Source organism: Caretta caretta, chromosome 10, assembly GCF_965140235.1.
Source record: "Caretta caretta isolate rCarCar2 chromosome 10, rCarCar1.hap1, whole genome shotgun sequence".
In the NCBI taxonomy this organism is placed as follows: Eukaryota; Metazoa; Chordata; order Testudines; family Cheloniidae; genus Caretta; species Caretta caretta.
In genome coordinates, this window is record NC_134215.1 from 39475157 (window position 1) to 39496390 (window position 21234).

At 49.6% G+C, this 21234-nt stretch overlaps 1 protein-coding gene across 1 annotated transcript in view; it reads right to left on the reverse strand.

Annotated features, from left to right (window-relative positions):
- Window positions 1-388: 388 nt before the first annotated feature.
- LOC125644039 (coiled-coil domain-containing protein 33-like) overlaps window positions 389-21234 on the reverse strand; it is a 332624-nt gene continuing 311778 nt past the window's right edge. Inside the window, exons 14-21 of the mRNA XM_075133319.1 lie at window positions 9204-9399; window positions 8694-8782; window positions 7711-7842; window positions 5812-5884; window positions 5213-5334; window positions 3052-3138; window positions 1959-2075; window positions 389-597 (exon numbers count right to left, since the gene is read on the reverse strand). Of these exons, the coding sequence (XP_074989420.1) occupies window positions 535-597; window positions 1959-2075; window positions 3052-3138; window positions 5213-5334; window positions 5812-5884; window positions 7711-7842; window positions 8694-8782; window positions 9204-9399 (879 nt within the window). The 3' untranslated portion in view covers window positions 389-534. The remainder of the gene's footprint in view (window positions 598-1958; window positions 2076-3051; window positions 3139-5212; window positions 5335-5811; window positions 5885-7710; window positions 7843-8693; window positions 8783-9203; window positions 9400-21234) is intronic.

Sequence of the window (21234 nt, forward strand, 5' to 3'; positions counted from 1 at the left end):
GCCGCCATCTAACTGTGCTTAGAACACTACAGAAGTGATCATACAAGGGACCAGCAAAAATCAGCTGCTGAAAACATGCTGAAAGCCAAGCTGAACCGCCTTGGGGAGAGAAACGTACAGATGGTCATTTAAGATGGGGAGGAGATAGGGTTGGGGGAAGGGGGGGTTACCTGTTGGGGCAGGGATTTATGTGCTGGTGTTCTGGACCAGATTCAAAGTCCCCAAACCCCAGTGCCCTGTGATAGCACCCATAGCTGGCGCTTCTCCAAGCTTTGATCTGGGCTTCACAGACCGGATCCTATCACTTGGCCAAGCATATCATATATGAGCGCTGCCTGGCACAGGTATTTTCCATGGCCATCCAGTCTGCAGTAACAGCACTTGGGGGTTGAGCATCAAGCATTTAATAAAGATCTCCAGTAGACCCCTAGGAGAGGTCTGGTTTTGGTGGGGGGTGGGAAAAGGAGGGGAGACCAGACAGAACATTCACAGTCTTTCCCCAGCACTGCCAATAAATCCATCTTGCAGAAGGTGTTAGGGCAGAGGATCGAGCATTTGGTGCCTCTTGATATGTGTTGTGTGGTCTGGTGAAGTCTTCTGTGTGGGAGAAGAGAATGAACATCAGGGGATATTCCTGGAAGCTTAATTCATCTGTCTCCCACTTCCTTTCAGCCCTTACATTCCTCTGTGCTGGCAGAGTCCTTTGTGTCCAGTGCCCCAATCTCGTGGTTCCCAGGGTGTGCCCTGTGTGCTAGCCCTGACGCTACCAGGTTCTGTGACTGGTGCTCTACCACTCTCTCCTCCCAAAGCTTTAACAAGGAGATTCTGCGCTGGACCCTGTATGCCGTTCAGTAATATGTTCGCCCACCTGCCATGCTGAAAACCCCATGCCTGTGGTCTAGAGCAGGCCATGGTGGATGACTGTCCACCCAGCTGAATGGGCAGGGGTAGGTTCTACTCAGTCTTACCCCAATCAACAAATGCAGCCACCCTACAAGACTGGGAAGTCACAAGTCTGACAACAGCCCCCCCGTGATATGAGGAGAAGTCAAAGGGCTTAGGTAAAGAGGGCCCTGGCCAACCAGTTGTGATGGAGCCTAAGGGGGTGTGTGTGTGTGTAGGGGCGGGGGAGGGGGCTAAGAGACTGCTGCAGTCCAGAGAGCACATGGGTGGGTCAGGGAACAGAGGGTAGCCCCGTCCCAACCCTGCACACTGCAGGGACACGGGTGACTAAGAAATTCATTGTGACCAGCTGTTCAGGCACCAAAATTTAGACCAATGATCTGCCTCTGTGGTGCAGATGGGTGGAGTCAACCCAACAGTCCTTCCCACAGCAGAGGACTGGCTGGCTATGAGGATCCACTCTCTTTCCTGCTCTTCTTCCACCTCTGCTTGCTCTGCCTGGTTCTCCTCTTCCTCCCCTCTCCTCCTGGGAGTGTGTGGAGGGGGTGTGATACTGAGGTAGTGTAACCCACACACCTCCTGCGTGTGGTGTTCTCTTCCATCTAGTGGCACCAAGACCACTTAGAGAGACAGATAAAATGAGTCTGCTCTACAGCCTTCACTAAGAGCCAGCTGGCTTTTAGCTCATGTGGAAGAGGCTCCAGAGGTTCCTGGTTCAATCCCGCCTGCCGACGACCGGGGTCTGTCGACATTATACTAGCACAAACCACAGAGACTTTCAGCCTGGATATTCTTGTGGGGAGGGGAGGTCCCTTGAGCAGCTTCTGTGCCCTAGAAAGAGTGCTGAGCCCTTACACAGTCCCCTATCCTGGCCATCAATCTTTGGCTAAGAAAAACTAGATGGACAATTTTAGAGACCAGTAACGCAGCTCTTACACCAGCCACATGCACAGTGGCCATGGCAGGAGGGTGAACAGCTGAGTATGAGAGGAGTCAGACTGTAGCTGGGTGAGCCCAGCTTGTGGCTTGGCAGGCATAGCAGGCATGTTACTGACCAGTGAGAAATCATGCAGGATGGTGCTGGATGAGCGCCCAAAGCCATGCTCTTGCTCCAGGAGCCGGGTGCTGAGATCCTGCTTCTCCCGCCCCCATTTCCTTGCAGACTCCTCCAGCTGCGAGGGAGAGAACAGATACTCAGAGCACTATGGTAGTGCTGCCCTGCTTGCCCTCTCACCCTGGGTTTGCTCTTGAAGGCAGTGGCGGTGCATGGCACCACCACTCTGCTCACGGACACATGGGAAATTGACTTGTGCAGCTCAGACTGCTCACCTGTGGCTTCCCCATCCAAGCCACACATTCCCCAGCTGGCTGCCTCCCATAACCTATACCCAGCCATACACAGCAAAGCGCTGCTGGAATTAGGGGAAGCTTGGAGAATATGAAACATGGCACCTGGGCAACTGGGTCTTTGAGGCCACACCCAAGGTGTTCCTTTGAGGTCCATTTCCCCTCACTAGTGCTGATTTGGGGACCTGTTAGACTCATGCTGCAGCCTCCTTCAGGGGCTTATTTGTGGGAAAGCCTGTGAAAATGCTCAATGCCAGGGAGGCTGGTGGGCAAAGGAGCTTTTGGACACATCTGCTTTAAGGCCTTGAGTCTGCTCTTCTGAGCTCTCCATGGGCTGGACCTAGGCTATGTCAGAAATTGATGCCTCTCCTTCCACGTTGTTCTCTCGAGCGATGATGAGACTCAAGGGGAAGACTAGTTTGAGATTGATCTTTTCAGCAGCCAGTGCTTGACTGTGGAACTCCCGTCCACAAGAGTTACAACTGACCAGCAACTGATCACCTTCCAGGCCAATTGCAAGAGTCAGCTCTTCACCAGCCAATAAACCATAACAAGTCCTACCCTCCTCTGGGAAAGGAGCAGAGATGAGACAATGCTTTGTCTGCATCTAGCCCCTAATCCACCTGTGATCATGTATATAGATACCTCGAAGGAAACACCAGATCCAGGGGGCACACCAAGGGGTGAGTCAGGTTGTCAGAGTTCATTCTCATTCATGCCACAGGACCATGCAATGGGTGGAGATTGGGGATGGGATGTGTGTACTGGGGGGATGACCATGAGAAAGGGCATGACAATTACCTGGCTTTCCAGGACACGAATGCGACCTTGCGCCTTCTCCACCTTGGCCAGCAAAGACAGTTTCTCTGAGTTGGTGGAGAACATGTCCTGCAAACAGGTAATACAGCCAGCAAGTGAGATTTAGAGACTCTAGCCCTCCATCCCCTTCCCATCATGACACAGGCTGCCAGTGACCCCTTTCCCTCCACCATTCCATGGAATTCAGATAATGGGAGTGCTGATGCGGGGGGTGAGGAGGAGGTTGGGGTTGGGGGGCAAAAAGCCAGTGAGAGAGGTGCTGAACAGACCTTGGATCTGTGGAGGCTGTGATGAAGGCAGCTCTTTAAATACAATATAATATTGCATTGCAGTAGTGGCTAGAGGCTCCAATCAAAGGTCAAGGCCCCATTGTGCCAGGTGCTGTACAAACTTGTCAGCAGAAACAGTCCCTGTCCCAAAGCGTTTACAACCTGATTATGACACTGCACCCCATATTCTTCAGAGTGATATTATGATAGGATTATGACATAATTATGATGCAGTTTGTACAAGATAAGTCATGTGAGATGTCATTGGAAAAGTTTTGATTTGCTGAATATGATTATCCTATTTGTATGCATGTATCATTTTTGTATCTAAAGTTATGAATATTATCTATGTATCTGTATTTCAAATGTAGTTACACCTGTGTAACGCCCACTACACAAGATACGTTCAGTCTAGATAGCTGGTTGGGAAGGGCCTAGTCAGGGCAAAGAGCCATTAGGGAGAACAATAGGCTTTAGGAGAAGCTTATCTCCCACCTGGTGAGCCTTCCTGAGAACTCCACAGACAACCTGTGAGTGATGGCTGCTATGACTCTACAAGGACATGTGACCAGGCCACATGATGCTGGATTCCATCTTGGGATGTCAGTATTTTTCCACAGATTGGTCTGGGAACCAAGCTTTGGAACAAAGGGTTCCCGCCATATGCAAAAGCTGTATAAGGCAGGGAGTGACATCATCAGGGTAGGGTTCATCACTTCCCACACAAGAAGACTCCTGGAAACAGCTAAGGAACAAAGACTGAACTGGAGGAAAGTGCTGGACCCAGGCGAAAGGGATTTCTAGCCAGTGTATGAAGTCCTGAGAAACCCAAGTTGTAAAGCTAATGCAGCTTGTGCCTTAAGAATCTGTAGCCTGCTCGTACCATCAATTAGGGTCAGAATCTGTTATTCATAGCCAATCTATTTAGTATATTAAGTTTAGTTTGCATTTTTTTGTTTATTTGCTAGGTAATCTGCTTTGATCTGTTTGCTATCCCTTATAATCACTTAAAATCTATTTTTTGTAGTTAATAAACTTGTTTTATGTTTTAATCCAAAGCAGTGAGCTTTGACTGGAGTGCTTGGGGAAAATCTTTGCTTGGTTACTACAAGTGTCCATTGTTCTCTTCACATTGAGGGAGAGGTGGACTGGGTATTAAACCCATATACTGGCCAGATTTGACCAGGGCAGGATGGTACTGGGAAGCCGGAGGTTAGAGAGCCTGTGTATAACTGCAGCTGGGTGTGTCCCTACCTAAGTTTCCTCTGAGCTGTGCGGCTGCGCAGCAGCCTACTAAGTGCCACACAAGCGTTCAGGGCTGCTGTGGTGCCCCTCCCCCAACCTCAACAGAGCCCAGCCCCAGATCTGCCAAAGCTGGGGAAGAGGCCCCCCCTTCCCTGCCCCCAACCCAGCCCCAGCCCAGACCTGCCATGGCCGGGAGAGAGGCAGGTCCAGCCCTGGAGCTGCCACAGTGTGGAGAGGTGAACCTTCCCCGCACCCCAAACTTCTCATCCCTGGACCCACCCCAGAGCCCGCACCCCCAGCCAGAGCCTTCGTATTGGCGCATATAACAAAATTCATTCCGCACATGTGTGGGAAAAATTAGATGGAACACTGGTGTATGAATGCTGGTGAAAGTGCAGGTTGGAGGGCTTTGCAGCTTCTCACAGCAGTACAGTGTGAGAGGGAGCCCAGGCTGGTGGGTCAGGGGGGTTCAATGGTACCTCAGTTCCAGATGGCACGCCGGGGGGAACCCGTCACACTGATAAAGCAACTGAACGGCCAGCCACAATATCCTGCACATGAAGTGAATCACTCCCACTGGCTAACAGGGGACCCTCCCCATGGCATGGCCCCAAGGCGACCCATCTCACCGGCAAGGCTTGCTGCTGCAGGATGATGGGAGAAGAGCGGTAGCGGGCTCTGCCCAGCTCCTCACGCAGTCTCATGTTCTCGGCTAGCAGGGTGGAGTAGAACTCCTTGGAGAAGCTATCAGCTGGGGGAGAAGAGCAGAGAAGCCACTCAGACCTCTGCTCGGCTCCATACCCTCCAGCAATTTCACTACCCACCCCCTTCCAGGGAGAGGGCAGGTCATTTCACCTCCCCTTTGCCCCTGCCAGCCTACCATACTGGAATCAGAACCTGGGGGCTTTAGGCTTCCTTGACTGGGGGCTCTGCTTTTCCCTTCCACAGGGCCAGACATCACGTGGAGTAGCAACTTACTCCACAAGTAGCCCCATTGGTTGGTGCTGCCCAACATGAGTAAGGGAGGGGGCAGGGTATGGCCCTGAATGATGAGCCTCTCTGCTGGGTCCCTATGAGCTTCTCCCACCTGCCTCTCATGTGGCCAGTTGAGCTGTAACTTGGGCCACTCCCTCCCCTCCTGCATCACTCAGGAGCTACCTGGCTCCCAGATAAAACAGAGCCCAGCCCAGCCCCTGGCTCTCACACAAAAAGAGAGGGGGGCATTTACCCAACGGTTGCTCACAGGTCCTAGCGGCCTCTGGCACCTTCTCCTCCAGCATGCGCTCCATCTTCTCAATCACCTTTGGAAGGCAGAAATTCAGTGGAGAGGGGAGCTCTCATCATGGCCCCTGAAGGCCCACATAACCCTTACAGCAGCAGGGTGCTGCAGAGAGCTGGGGCCTTGGCTAGACTAGATTTGGGGCATGTTGTTAGCACATGATCACTAACAGGGTCTAAACATCTAGTCTGCAGAGGGTACATTGCCCTTAACTCATGCTAAACAAGTTAGCCCATGAGGTGAAGCCCAGAGGTTGGCATGTTAAAGGCGGTGTGGCCTTAGCAGCACTAGACTTTTAAAACATGTGAGTCACACATGCTAACGCCACAACCCTAGTCTGAACAAGGCCTAGCTCTGCAATGCTGTTGCTGGCCTTCCCTCATGCTCAGCTTGCTGCACTGCTCCCCAGCTGGAGGGGACTGTGTATGGGCCACAGAAAATGAACCTCATGTCCTTTAAGGGTGTGTCCACACTGCACATGGGCAGGTCTACATTTAAAATGTGACAGCGGCACAGAGGAGACGCTGCTATGCTGACGGGAGAGCGTCTCCTATCAGCGTAGTTAATCCATTTCCCCAAGAGGCGGTAGTTATGTGGGTGGGAAAAACTCTCCTGTTGACATAGTGTGCTCTCTATGCCAGGAGTTAGGTCGGTCTAACCGGATCACTCAGGGGTGTGGATTTTTCACACCCCAGAGTGACATAGTTATACCAATGTATGTTTGTAGTGTAGACCTGGCCTCAGCTTTTAGCCAAAGCTCTACTTCTGTCCATACACAATTCAGTCTGACTCAGGTCACCAAGCACTGAGGAATCACAGGACTCAGGTCTTAGGACCCTGCTGGGGTGTGGATCAGAGCCTGAGTCCTGCTATGACTCGGGCTCAAACCCTGTCATTTTGCAGCTGTGAATGCAGCTCAAGCTGCAGATCCAAGTCAGAGGGTCTGTGTAGTGCAGTATGGATGTGTTAGCATGGCTGTGAGACCAGCAGTTGTAAAGCCAGATTTACAATGCAGTGTGTATGCTCAAGCGTGATCTTGAAACACCAAGTCTGCAAGCCTGGTTCCACAGATCTGGTCTTAGTGTGCAGTGCAGACAACCCTAAGAGACGAGGACCTACAGGGACTGGGCAAAGGGACTGTTAGTCCATGCAGGAATGCACTTCTAGAGCAAATCTGCAGTCTGGGGATATGGGGGATCGCTGCTACTCAGATCCCAGGATTCCCAAGGCTGTCCAGACTGTAGGCTTTGAAAAGCTGAGTGGCTGATCTGCAGAGCTAGCATTAATTACTGTCACCACGCTCCATACCAGAGACTCAGTGAAAGCATTTGCATCCCAAAGTTCTGGGCTGGGTGACCCACAGGACTTCAAGATCCCATTCTCTGGTGCATGAGAGAGTTCACGGTGCTAAGCAGATGCCCTGCAGTTGCAGCGCCTATTTCCATGCCAGGTTCCAACACAAGAGCCTGAAAAGCCAAGCACTTAATGCAGAATGTTGGCTCATTATGGTGCAGTTGGTTGTAGCGATCCATCCAATACCTTCTGTGTAACACAATGTGCACCTATGCCCTGCCACCAGGAAATGGGTGACAAAGAGGGAGCAGATGGAGGCAGGAAGATCCCGCCCTGCTAGTGAGACTATGGGGCCCCGATCCTGTGTGCCTGGGTTGTGCTAACAAACACGACCTGATGGGTTTGCTTTGCTGTGGCTTGTTGCAAGGTCTCCCTGTAGGGAGTGCACTATGAGCACAGGGCATGTTGCCCCAGCATGGAAGAGGGGCAAAGCACTGTGGGACACCCAGTTGGGTGCCCTCCCCTCACCCTCCCATGCACCTGTGCTCTGCTCACCCTCTCCTGATGCTGCACAGTGTCTTCCAGGGCTTTCATCTTGGTGATTTTCTCCTGGTACTTCCTCAGCACCATCTGCTGCTGATGATGGGCTCGTTGCAGCTTCACCAGATCCTTCTCCCGGTCGTTCTTCTGGTGGGCGAGAAGGGAGGGAAACCATCAGATCCCTCGGGGAGGGAATCAGAATGCACAGGGGATTCTTTACGGAGGTGGATGGACACAGGCAGACCTGTGGTTCTCTCTGGCTCCTAATAGTCGCTGATCAGGCTGTGGAACCATGGCAGGGTGTGACTCGAATTGAGCTGCCAAAGCTACTGGAGTTCACCTGTTACTCCATGTTACTCCACTCTCCTCCCTTGGTCAATCAGGGTGGCTGCAGGGCTAGGAGAGGAGGGTAATCAGCAGAGAACTCAAACTACAGCCCCAGTCTCCAGGAGCTTAGTGAGACTGTCCAGGGGTCTTGGAATATTTGCTTCTCCAGATGGCTCCCACAGCTCCAAGCTGCTTGCCCCCAGTGAGGGCCTCCCGGGCACCAGGCTGCCCTCTCTGAGTCTGTGTTAATTTCCACCTGTAACCAGGAACGCGCTACTCCTAGCGTGCAGCTCTAAAGAGTGGTGGCCTCCTTTCTCCTCTGGAGGGGAAGACCCCCAGCATGGGATAGCAGGAGAAAGGCAGAGGGTGTTGGCTGTGCAGCACAGCTGACTTTCACCCTTAGCCTGGCCTCTTGCTCCGCAGGCTGGGGCTGGGGAGCAACCTCTGATGTCCCACATGCTGAGCCCTGTCTCCTCTGTCAAACTCCCTTCTTGCATGCAGCCTTCTTCAGAGCTCCCCTCACTAGGGACAGCCCAGATCCTTGTGCTTGTGCCCTGGGCATCATATCTGTTTGAATTAGACCATGAGGCCCTCAGGACAGGAGCTGTGTACACTCACGGGTCCCTCTATGGAATAATGACCAAGCAGGCCAAAGCCATCGGCACAGTTACCCGGATCAGCTCATTCTGCAGCTGTTGCACCCGGTCCTTCATCCTGCTCATCTCCACTGTCCCAGCAGCCAGTTTGCGCTTGAGGGCCACTGCAAGAGACCACACAGCCTGGTCAGTGGCACGGGGGCATGTCTGAGGAATACAAGCAGCTTCCAGGACTCCCAGGGAATAGGGGACACAGCTATGGGGCAGGTCTATTCACCAAGGCCAACAGCGCCCAATCAGATTGTTAGATCCACAAATTCAAATACAAATTAAACTGGATGGTGAGGACTGAGGAGCATCTGCCAAGAGAGAGAGTCCCAGAGGAGAGGGCAGGGACAGGAATAACAGGGACTGGGGGTCACTGACACTGTGCCTGCCTCTAGCCAAGGCTATTAACCTTTCACTTTCCCACTCCCTGTAATACCACAGTCAGAGACACTCCTCACTCTTCCTCATGGCGGCCTCCTCCTTCCTTCACTCTCTACTGGGCCATGCAGAGGTGGGGGTGGGAAGTGCGTACTTTACCTATCCTGTCGACTGTCTCCGCCTTGGTCATGACATCCACGTCCACGTCGTTCAGCAATGTGCGGCCCACTTCCTCGTGCATGCTCAGATTGCGGTGCAGGGTGCTGTTCTCTGCCTCCAGGCTGGCAACACGCCTGCGCAGAGACAGGATATCGTCTGCCATCTTCTTCATGGCCACACAGTAATTATCCAGCTCCTGTTGGCCACAGGAGTTACAGCTTGTTACAGCTTGCACTGTTACCTGTTACAGCTTGCACAACCTCAACTTAGAGACATATGCTTAGCCAGGTCCCTTCTTCTTCCTTCCACCCACCCACCTCAATGACCAAAGGTGCTGGCCAAAGGCTCCTGCCACGGGGGACCAGACTGAGCAAGAGCCTGGGTGGGGATGGGTGAACTGCAAAAGACATGGATGAGCTGCGGAAAGTTTCCCACCCAATATTTATAGGACACAATCGCCATAGTTTTCAGGTGTTCAGGCATGCACCATAATGTACTGAACTTATATAGCACTCTTCATCCATAGATCTCAAAGCACTTTAGGAGCATGGGTAAATATTACTGACCTCATGTTACAGATGGGGAAGAAGGGAGAGGAAATGACTCACCAAAGGTCACTACATTAGTGGCAGAGTTAAGACTACAGCCCAAATCTCTTGAGTCTTAGTCATCTGCCTTAACAACTAGACCACACTGTCCCCTGCTTATCTGAGATTCTTGGAAATCTCAAGCCACTGTCACAGTAGGTTTACATCACCTCCTGCCTCTGTTGGGGCTGGAAAGACCATGGAAACATTGTCTTGTGCTATCTCAGTAGTCGGGTTTCTGATCACAGGTGGAATGGGAAAGTTTGGGGTGAAACTTCTGGTCCATTCTTGTTTGGTTTCAGCAGCTCAGCAGGGTCAATTTTTCTTCCCTTGTTTTAAGCATTGTGTCCATCTAGTGCTGGAGGTGGGGGTGGAGGTGGATGAGGGGGGCTAGATTGACAACTCCAGGGACCTGAATCCTATTTCTTTGCCCAACAAAGTGACAAACTTCCCCAGCGCCACATGTGTGCCTCCATGCTGACCTTGAGGGACGACCTCTAGGGCTGAGAGGGGAGATCACGCCTCATGACCTAGGCTGTCCCTGGTCTCTCTGCAGAGGCTGCCAACCAGAACGCCAGCTAGCATCAGCTATAACAACAGGCTTGTGATGTAGCACCTATCTACTAGGCCAGAGGTGGGCAAACTATGGCCCGTGGGCCACATCTGGCCCGCGGGACCATCCTGCCCAGCCCCTGAGCTCCTGGCCCAAGAGGCTAGCCCCTGGACCCTCTCCTGCTGTACCCCCTCCTCCGCAGCCACGCCGCCGTGCGGGCAGCTCTCTGAGCAGCATGGTAAGGGGTGTGGGGCCAGGGGGTTGGATAAGTGGCAGGAGGTCCTGGGGGGCAGTCAGGGAGCAGGGGGCGGTTGGATAGGGGGTGGGGTCCTGGGGGGGATGGTTAGGGGTGGGAAGTCCCGGGAGGGGGTGGTCAGGGGATGGGGAACAGGAGGCAGTTAGATAGGGCAGAGGTCCTGGCAGGGGCAGTCAGGGGATGGGGAGCAGTGGGGGTTAGATAGGGGGTGGAGTCTGGGGGGGCGGTTAAGGGCAGGGGTCCTGGGAGGGGGCTGTCAGGGGACAAGGAGTGGGGGAGGGGGGTTGGATGGATGGAGGTTTTTGAGGGGGGTGGGAAGTGGGAGGGGGCAGATAGGGGGCGGGGGCCAGGCTGTTTGGGGAGGCACAGTCTTTCCTACCTGGTCCTCCATACAGTTTCGCACCCCAGTGTGGCCCTCGGGTCAAAAAGTTTGCCCACCCCTGCACTAGGCCCTGGACTGAGGGCATCAAACCCATTTCACTCAGGGCCACCAGACAGCCAACCGTAGTTGAGAGAGTGACCCCGAGGCAACAGGCTCCATATCTCATTAGCAGAGCCCAGAGTCAAGCAGTTTTCTTCCCATCTCTACTTCATAAGATCTTCTCATTTCACACCATCCCTCAAGCACTGGCCCCCATCTGCCCCCATTCATATACTCCTCCCTTCCCATTTCAGGTGGCTGCCACCTTCCCCCATCTGCATCCTCCTCCTTTGCCATCCCAGGTAACTACCACCTTCCCCCAAGTGTATCCTCCCTTCCCATCCTGGGTGTCCACCACATGCCCCTGTCCATATCCTCCTCCCTTCCCATCCCTACATTGGCAGGTCACAGTGGTCCCATCATGGTGTGTTCCGCACCCAAAACAAGCATCACTGCTCTGTCTGTTAACTGACCAGGACTAACCAAGGAGCAGTTGACATAGGAGCTGCATTCCAAGATTTACCCACTACCCATCTTCACCCCTTTCAGAAGGGCCCCTGTGCTTCCCCAATATGGCCTCTGGCAGACATTTCTGGCACGCCAGGCCTCAGCTCATCTGTCCCACATTAACCACTGAGTGATGGAACCAGCTCTGGAAACACGTCAATTCTTTCATTCTTAAAGCTCTCATCATGGCAGCAGTGATGTTCTCAGGGTAGAATTCCTCACCTAGAAGGTTACTGAAGAGGCCTTGGAACAAGAATTACCACCCAGCTGCATTGGGCAGCAGCACACCATGTGCTCCCTCCTGTGTTCCACTTATCTCCACAACATCACTAGTCCTTCCTAGATCCATCTGTGCAGACCTGGGGAGAGGGCAGCAAATGGGACCAAACATCGCTCCAGCAACAGTGCAAACAGGACCAAATGGCACTTTGTAAATCAGCTGATAATTCCTATCCAACATCCAGAGTTCTGAACACAGCACATCAGTTATACCTGGTTTGTCAATATCACTCTCTCCTACCCAAGCCTTCTTGGGCTGCTCTGATGAGCCAGGAGATTTACCGCCCTATTCAACACACCCTATAGATGATTTGCCTCCCCACAGGCAAAAAGATCACATGCCAAAATAGGCCATGTTAAGGGATGCTCCAGCTCTCTTAGGGGCCCTCTTTTAAGTATTTTATGGGGAGAAGGTTTCTGATAGGTTCTTTCATTTAGCAGCCAAAAGCATAACGTGATCCAATGGCCGGAAGCTGAAGCTGGACAAATTCAGATGAGAAATAAGATGCACTGAAAGTCACTAAGCACTGGAACAATATGCTGATGGATGTGGTGGACTGCCCACCACTTGGAGCCTCTAAATCCAGGCGAAGTGTGCTTCAGCTCAAACACAGGTTATTGGCTAAGCTACCTGTGAATTTTTCGACTAGACTAGACATTTTTGGTCAGAGAATACCAATTAGTCAAAACCAGACCTTTTGCAGAAAGTTTGGATTAAATTTTCATCGGGAAGGTGCCTCTGGTCTAGGATGGAATTTCTGGTAAAAATGAGGGTCGGAGTTATTCCAGACCAGCCAATCCCAGTGGCTAGGGCAGTCAGCAGCATGTGGGTCAAGTCCCTATTCTACCTCATGCAGAGCAGCGATTTGCTCCCAGCACATCCTAGGGCTGCTACTTTCACATAGATCTCCATTTTGTTCCAATGCAAAATGAAAAAAAATTTGCAAACCTTGAAATTTTTCACATATCCTTGTTTTCCATCCAGTCCTAGTTACAGGGTTTGGTGCAGGACTCGCTGGAGTAGGTTCCCTGGCCTATGCTATTCAGGAAGTCAGAGGAGATGATCATAATGGTCCCTTCTGATCTTAAAACTTATTAATAATACTTCTAAAGGGGTGTGTGTGAACATTACTATCACCATTTTAGAGGCGGAGAGACTGAGGCACCAAGGGATTAACCATGGCTTGCCCAAGATCAATGGCAGAGCTAGGGACAGCATCTAAAAAGCCTGACTCCTAATCCATTGCTCTACCTACTAGACCACATTGCTCCTCCTCCCCCCATCTGCCTGCCCTATGTTATAGGAATGAATTCCCTACACACCAATCCAACTAACAGTCAGTGAAGATCCTGAGAGAGGAATAAACCAGTGGAAAGGGAGCAGGGAATCATTACAGCAAAATGAGGGCATGGAAACAGACTGGATTTATCAATGCACGCTTTCCTGAGGGACTGGAGCTGAAGAGATCTCGCTCCCGCTGGCATAACTCCAGCTAAGCCACTGGTGTTTCATATGGGCGAGAACAGCCTTTGGCCTGTTGTGTTTCTCTAAGAAGAGTCCCACTGAGTGAAGAGCTCTACCTCTCCCCCTGCAAGGCCCCCAGCCTGCTGTGCATGGAAGCACTCAGAAGACAAACAGGAAGATGATAACGTTGCCATGGTTTGGAGTTCGGGCCCAGGGGCAAGGGCACACTCCAGAGCCCTATCTCAGGAATGGATGAAACAAAAACAACAGCCAGCTGCATCAGCCAAGAGCAGCGTGTGCTCTGGCCAAGGTTAGAGCTGGGGAGAGCACAGGCTCAGGGAGTCCACTGCCACAGCACACACAGCTGCAGGCTGCAGTGAGGCAGAGAGGTTGATTGCTGCCTGGCATTCCAGATCTAACAGTGTTACCAAACATACAGAACATAGCTGCTGGGCCTCCCGGAGATCCAGCTGGGCCTAGGTACAGCACACTTCTGGTCTGTCAAGGCTCCCTGCTACATACAGGTAGACCATACCTGCTGAGCTGCCACACTTCGTTGACATGGTCTGAGTCTTGGTCACCTTTCTGCTGATGAACGTGTCAGCTGCATTCAGGCAGATCACACCTGCCATGCTGTGTCCATACATGCCCAGGGACAATGTACCTGATCTGTTGATGAACATGCCAGCTGCGTAGTAGGTCTCTTATCCATCCTATTGGGAGCCAACACACTCCCATACACAAAATATGACCCCAGACTTCAAGGAGCCCTTGGGTGACTGCCTTTCTGGCTGATGAGTGGTTTGACCTTGTGACCTAAGCAAGAGGCGCCTCAGCCTACAGGCTAAATCTGCTGCTGCAGTACAAGTCAAGCAACAGCACACTGCTCCCGAGACACCTACATTTAGTGTCAGCTCAGTGCAGCTTTTCAGGCACATCTCTTGGCTCTTCTGCCACCCTTCAGGGAGGCATCAGACATGCCACAGGGCACACAGGTTGTGGAGAAAATGCAGCAGGAATAACAAGGAAATAAAACAAATTCAGATCCTTTCAAACATCTGCCTCAGAGGCAACACTATTCTGAACAGAATTCCAATAGAACAGGAGCTAACAATGGGGTGATATATACTCTGCACACTGGATGGCTTCTGACACTGCACCCAGCAGTTGCTAGTAAAAGGGCAGTAGCTGCTAAGGGTTCCCACAGCTCTTTTCTACTTTAAGTAGAAGGAAAGACTGTGGCCACTTTGATGCTGCAGTGCTAGGAACGGCTGGCAAATGCTGATTTGTCCCTCGAGCCCTTTGTCTCCCCATATCCTCTGGAGCTCTCATGATGGTTGAGGGGCAGCTGCTTGATCATGAGCCACCAGAAATGGGAAAACCCTTGGAGTAAGTTAAAATGACTGGACAATGAAGTTTGAGCTATGGCCAGTATATCCCACTGTCATGCACTTCCTTGTTCCACAGCACACGAGCTTTCTATTCTTAACATCAACTCTGGCTGATATCAGCTACATACTGGCAGTGCTAAAGGGCATGCAGCAAAATCCTTCTCTCCTAATGGGAGAGGTAAGATCTCGCCCAGTGTAAACCAAGAGTAACTCAATTAAGAATCAGGCCCCAGAGGTGTCCATCTTCAGAGAGTGAGAGACAGAGCCCATGTAACTTGAGAAGCAGCTTCCTGAATCTCAATCCTCTCTCTTATTCCCTGGCAAAGTGACAGAAACACGGGTGGAGTGGTAAATAATCACAGGTGTTCATAGATTCTAAGGCCCTAAGGGACTACTGTGATTATCTAGTCTGCCCTCCTGTATAAGACAGACCAGAGAACTGCCCCAAAGTAATCCCTTCTGAACTAGAGCATGTCTTTAAAGAACCCATTCAATCTTAATAAGTTGTTCTGGTGGTTAATTATCCTCAGTGTTAAAAATTTACACCCGATTTCCAGTCTGAATTTGTCTTAGCTTCAACTTCCAGCCAGGGATCAGTCAGTTCTATAGACTAATCTGCATCACTTGGTAAGGGCTGCTCATTTGAACACCATATGTTTTAACACAGCCAAATACAAAGTCATACTTTTAGAAACAAAGACTGAAGGTCACATTTAGAAGATGGGTGACTGTATCCTGGAACATTGTGACTCTGAAAAGCATTTGGGGGCATGGTAGACAGCCAACTGAACATGAGCTCTCAGTGAAATGTTGTGGCTAAGAGGGCAAACATGATTCTTGGCTGTATATGCAGGGACATATCAAGTAGGAGTATGAAGCTGGAATTACCTCTGTGTATTGCATTAGTGAGCCCATTACTGGAGACTGTGTCCAGTTCTGGTGTCCACACTTCAAAAAGGATGTTGAAAAATTGGAAAGGGCTCAGAAGAGAGCCACAAGAAAGATTCAAAGTCTGGAAACCCTGCTATAGAATGAGAGCCTCAAGAAGCTCAATCTATTTAGTTTATCCAAGAGAAGGTTAACAGATGACTTGAGCACAGTCTACCTCCATGGTGAAGAGATTAACTTGGCAGGAAAAGACATAATGAGATCCAATGGTTGGAAGCTAAAGAGGGACAAATTCAGACTAGGGTGCACATTTTTAACAGTGAGGGTGATTAACCATGTGGGGCATTCTCCATCGCCTGCAGTCCTTAAAGCTAGACTGGATCTCTTTCTAAAAGAGATGCTATAGCTCCAATTGAAGTCATGGGTTTGATGCAGAAATTACTGGGTGAGGTTATGTGGCCTGTGTTATGCAGGAAGTCAGAGTCGATTATCATAATGACTTTAAAATCTATGACGCTATAACCTTGGCAGGCCATTGTATTTGCTCCAGTTAAATAGTTTGTGGCACTGATGGAATAAGGTGAGGAGACAACATGTTGTGCCAGACATACAAGCAGATGCCTTTACAGGAGAAAGCAGTCACGTCTGATTTGAAAGGGGGTCAGCCCCTCCAGCAACTGCCACAACTGTATTGCTCGGGGCCTTGGGCAGAGACAGCCATGACAGAGCTGTCTGTGCACCAGTACTGATGGCCTTCGGGAGAGCTGTGCATGGCTCGGAGCCTTGAGGAGACCTGCTTGTTTTTAAACAGGGGAGACTATCAGCTGGAAATTGGACAAGTCTTATTTCTCCACTTCAGTGGGGCGCCAGCCTTGCCGGTGTGCATCATGCACTGCGGGTGATTAGCACCCAGTCAGATGGATTAGCCATTCTGGGACCCATGTGCCAAAGGAGCCCCAATATTGCAACTCCCACCCTGCCACACATGCTGTCCTCCCAGGGCATTCCTTATGGGAAAGCCATATAGACTTTTGTGAAAGTAGAATGAATTAAGAATGAATTATATTGAAATTACAATTCATTAAAGAAATGCTACTTGAAGGGTTTGTTGAAATACAGTTGTCAGGAAGAGAAACATTAGGGAGTGTGAGACAAGGGGTCCTCAAACTAATTAACTTAGAGCTCCTACTGAGCTAGGAGATTGGTAAACGTTAGTATGCAAATAAGATATGTATGTATATTTGTCAGTTTCTGCTTTCTTTTGTCTCTTATGTTAAATTGGCTTTGGCTTAGCTCTATAAATAAGTTACCTTGAACCTCAGAGAAGGGCTCACATCTGGGTGCATTAGCAAGGTGCTTTGCTAATAAACAGAGTGGCCTGACAAATGATGTGAGTCCTGAATCTGACTTTGACAATTTGGAGGTTCCACCGAGATGGCAACCATCTTCACTGGGGCCGTGTGACTCCTGACCGTTCTTAGGATGGCCGTGGCAGGCTGGCACCTGGGCATTTGACCCGAGCGGTCCTTCACCAGAACGGAAGGGTGCATGACCACAGTGAAGTCTACGCCATCAAACCTGTTGGTTCCCACTCTGTTCTGGTAGGGATCCCGGGATCTGACATCAGGAATCTGGTCAGGTAATTATTTCTGTGTTTTGTCCGGACTGAGGACTGTCTTATCTCTGTGTCTATCCTTCCTCCCTGTGGTGTGTTTGAGTCTGGGCACCGTCTCCGTCTGGGGATCGGCTGACCAAAGGGTTCCTGTCCCCACGATCTGAGTGAGTGAAATCTGCGCAATTGCAGCCGCACCGTGCCTTGGGTAAAACCCTTGGTGTGAAAGCAAGGGCGATTGAGGGAGTAGCCTGTGGGCTCCTTTTGTGTGTTGCACCGGGCATCGCTCTGACAAACCCAACTTTCCTTCTTGTGTGATTGGTGTGTAAAGTCCTCCTGTATGGGTAACCAGACGTCTAAGTCGGGACAGTTCCCTAAAGGAACGCCGGCTCAGTTTATGTATTTTAGGAAGAGTCCGGACTCCTGTAAATTTCTGGAAAAATGGTATAGGCTAAGGGGGTCAGGTAGAGTGACTACTACCAGCACTACGCTTCTGTCCCCAGAAGCCTTTACAGCTATTCTGAGGGAAAATGGGCCCTTTTCCCACAGAAATGGTCTATAAGGGACTGCTGCAGGCAGCAGGCAGAGAGAGAATCTGATCAAAATTGTTTGACTATTGGGTAATGTAATCAAAATCACTAAAGGATGTAAGGGTGTTCTACTGGAACTTAACTGCCTCAAATGTATTAAGGGAATGTAAGATGAAAAAAAAAACAAAACAGAGCAGTGTGGAAGGGATGTTAAGGGAAAGAAAATGTGTATGTATCTGTCTGGGTGTGTGTAAATATGTAAAGTTCTAAGGACCAGATGGTTGTTTTTGTTTTAAATAATGCCACTAAATATCCATTTGACTCTTTAATTCAAAGTTGCAAAACTGACAGACCTTTTTGCTAGACACAGGTAATTAGTTGTTTGGCTTTGGGATTTGGCATTTAACCCTTAAAAGGTAACTCAATGCTTTACAAAATTTAAAATGTTTTTAAGTTGTGACTGCAGCAGGGCAGTCAAAATCAGGAGAATAAAAAAAAAATTCTGGATTCTTTTTGTTTGTTTGTTTTTGTAACAAAATAGCAGATGAGAGTTGTAGTAAATAAATAAATAAATAAATAAAAGACAGTGCCCTTCTGAAGCAACAGCAGGGGTGAAGTGCACAAAACAAACAAACAAACAAACAAAAAAACAATGTTAGAAACACTGAGTCTTAAAATGGCTCTGAGTAATCAGACTGTCACTTTGATAAAGGTACATGAAAACTCTGTAAGCAAAAAAAAGAAATAGTTACACCTTATGTAAAAATGGATATGGATAATGTTATAGAAGTTAAACTATGGAAGGAATGTGCATTTGCCCCAGAACATGTGCAGGGTATATTGTAGAAGGGGCAAAAGAAATGCAAACATACCATGCTACTTAATTAAAATGCTATTAGGGCTCCAAAGGGAGCCACAATAGGTTGGGTTTTCTTTTTCAGATTGCTGTGTGTTTTGGAAGCAGAAGTTAAAAGTAATCAAAACTCTGGTGAAAGTTGATTGTGTCCCTTTTAAGATAGAGTCTCTGAGCTGCTGATGGCTTTAAATCCAAAAGCAGGAAGTGTCCGTGAAAATGCAAATTACCTAAATGATAAAGGAAGGAAAGAACTAGCAGCACAAAGGAGCTGCAGATAAAGGACACACCTGGTCAGCAAACAAATTGTCTAAATAAAAGGCATGGTATAACAAGATAATTTTTAATAAATTTAAAGATAATAAGTATCCCTGTAACAACGTATAGTGTGTATGATTTTTGGAAAAACCCTTTAAGGTCGTATGGTAATGATGCTTCTCAGTTATTACCTGTAAATAAAACTTAAAGCTTAACACAGCAGGAAAAACATTATAAACTTGGTCTGCTGTATAAGAAGGAAAACTCAGGGATTTAATGACTAAACAGTGGGTTAATTTCCCCATAACCCTTAAAAGATAAAAGCCATTGAAACCTGGCCTGCCTATAGAATAAAAACAGGAAAATGTGGGGGGCAATTCCTCTGTTTTTCCTGCAATTAGCAAGGAAATTTGTAAAAGAAAGTGGTATTATTATTAAGCAATAATCTGTCCCCACCAGGGGGGTGGAAATTGTTTCTTTTGTTTTTAGACTCTACAAGCAAGCTGGCGCCAGCGGAAGAATAACTCAGAATACCATGGATCTGTGTTTTGTGTTGTTTGTCTGTGGTGTTTGTCTTGTTGCTAGCATTGTTGTGTTTTAATGAACAGAAAACCTCATGACATGGGTGGGGGATGGCTTCAAAAGGCTGACCTTGGGGGGAGGGAGGGAAGATGTGTACGGGAATGCAAAAGGCTAACTCTGGAGAATCCCAAAATTCAGTGGCCACTGTTAGGATCTTGGGACAAAGACCGAGTAGACGTCTTGAAAGACAAACTCAGCCAACCTACAACTAAACTGGCAAAAGGAGAGGTTGATTGTTTCATGCAGTGGTGGGAAGAGGCAAATCATAGGCGGACAGAATCAAAACTTGCCTCTCTCAAAGATTCTGGCTTCTATCCCACCAGATGCAACTCATTTTACTATTGTTGATTTGTGCTCTGCTTTCTTTTCTGTTCTGGTTCACCCTGACTCCCAGTTCCTGTTTGCCTTTTCTTACAAGGGGCAACAGTACACATGGACCACACTGCCCCAGGGGTATACTGAAAGCCCGTCATATTTTTCCCAGGCATTAGCCCGAGACCTTGCTGACCTTGTTTTCCTGTCCAGGTCCACACTAGTCCAATATGCAGATGATCTACTCCTCTGTTCTCCTTCATTGTCTGCCTCTGAAACTGACTCTTTAGTGCTCCTTACTGCCCTAGCAAATAAGGGTCACAAAGCTTCTCGCTCTAAACTACAACTCTGTCAAGTTTCTGTCACATACCTTGGCTTTCTCCTCTCCCAGGGTTCCCGTGTACTTTCCCTCACCCACGTCCAAGCTATCCTTAGCTTTCCCCGACCCCGCTCCCCACGCCAGGTCCGGAAGTTTTTAGGCATGGCTGGATTTTGCAGATAATGGATTCCCCAATATGCCTCCCTTGCAAAACCTCTCCAGGAACTCACTCGATTCTCTGTGCCTGACCCCATGCCGTGGCCCCCTGAGGCCAGTTCTGCCTTTGTTTCCCTCGAACAGGGTTTGGCTTCTGCCCCTGCCTTAGGGCTGCCTGACTATTCTAAGCCTTTTACCCTTTTTTGCCACGAACAATCTGGTTTCTCACTCAGATGCACGGAGAAAAGAACCGCCCAGTGACTTATTTCTCTGCCACTTTAGACCCTGTTGCCCAAGGCTTACCCCCCTGCCTGCGTGCTGTGGCTGCTGCAGCGCGCCTAGTCGAAATGTCTGATTCCCTTGTTCTCCGCTCTCCTCTTACCCTCCCGGTCCCTCACTGACCTCGCCCTGCTCCAAGACTCTGCCCCAGAAATCGAGAAAGAATCCTGGGTTGCCCAAGGTTGCTCTTTACATCCCGATTCCTTTTGGCGCTCGCCTACTGGTGACTTTGTAGCCCCCTTTTCACTCTACCCATCTCTGGCCGCCCTGCTACACGGTGTTTCGCATGTCGGAAAGGAGGGGATGGTCTCTGCTGTAACTAAGACAGGATGGTGGGGCCTCCCCATTTTAGCTCTTTTGCAGCCCGCCACTGTGCAGCCTGTACCATTTGCCAAAGCCATAATATTGGTAAACCTGTAAAAGTGGCCCAGGGGTTCCGGGGCCTGCCTCAAGCACCGTTCTTGCACAAATGCCTAAGTGTCAACAATATGAATTTATATTGGTTATGGTATGTTTATTCTCCGGTTGGATTGAAGCCTTTCCTTGACGCAACGCTGACTCACTGTCTGTTGCCAAATGTTTGTTAAATCATATTATGCCTGCCAAGGGAATTCCTGCTACTCTGTCCAGTGATCGGGGTACACATTTTACTGGACAACTTGTTCAACACCTGGACCGTATATTGCATATCAAACACCTGTTGCACTGTCCCTACCACCCACAGAGTGCAGGTGCAGTTGAAAGACGAAATGGTGTACTTAAGAATAAGCTTGCTAAAATTTG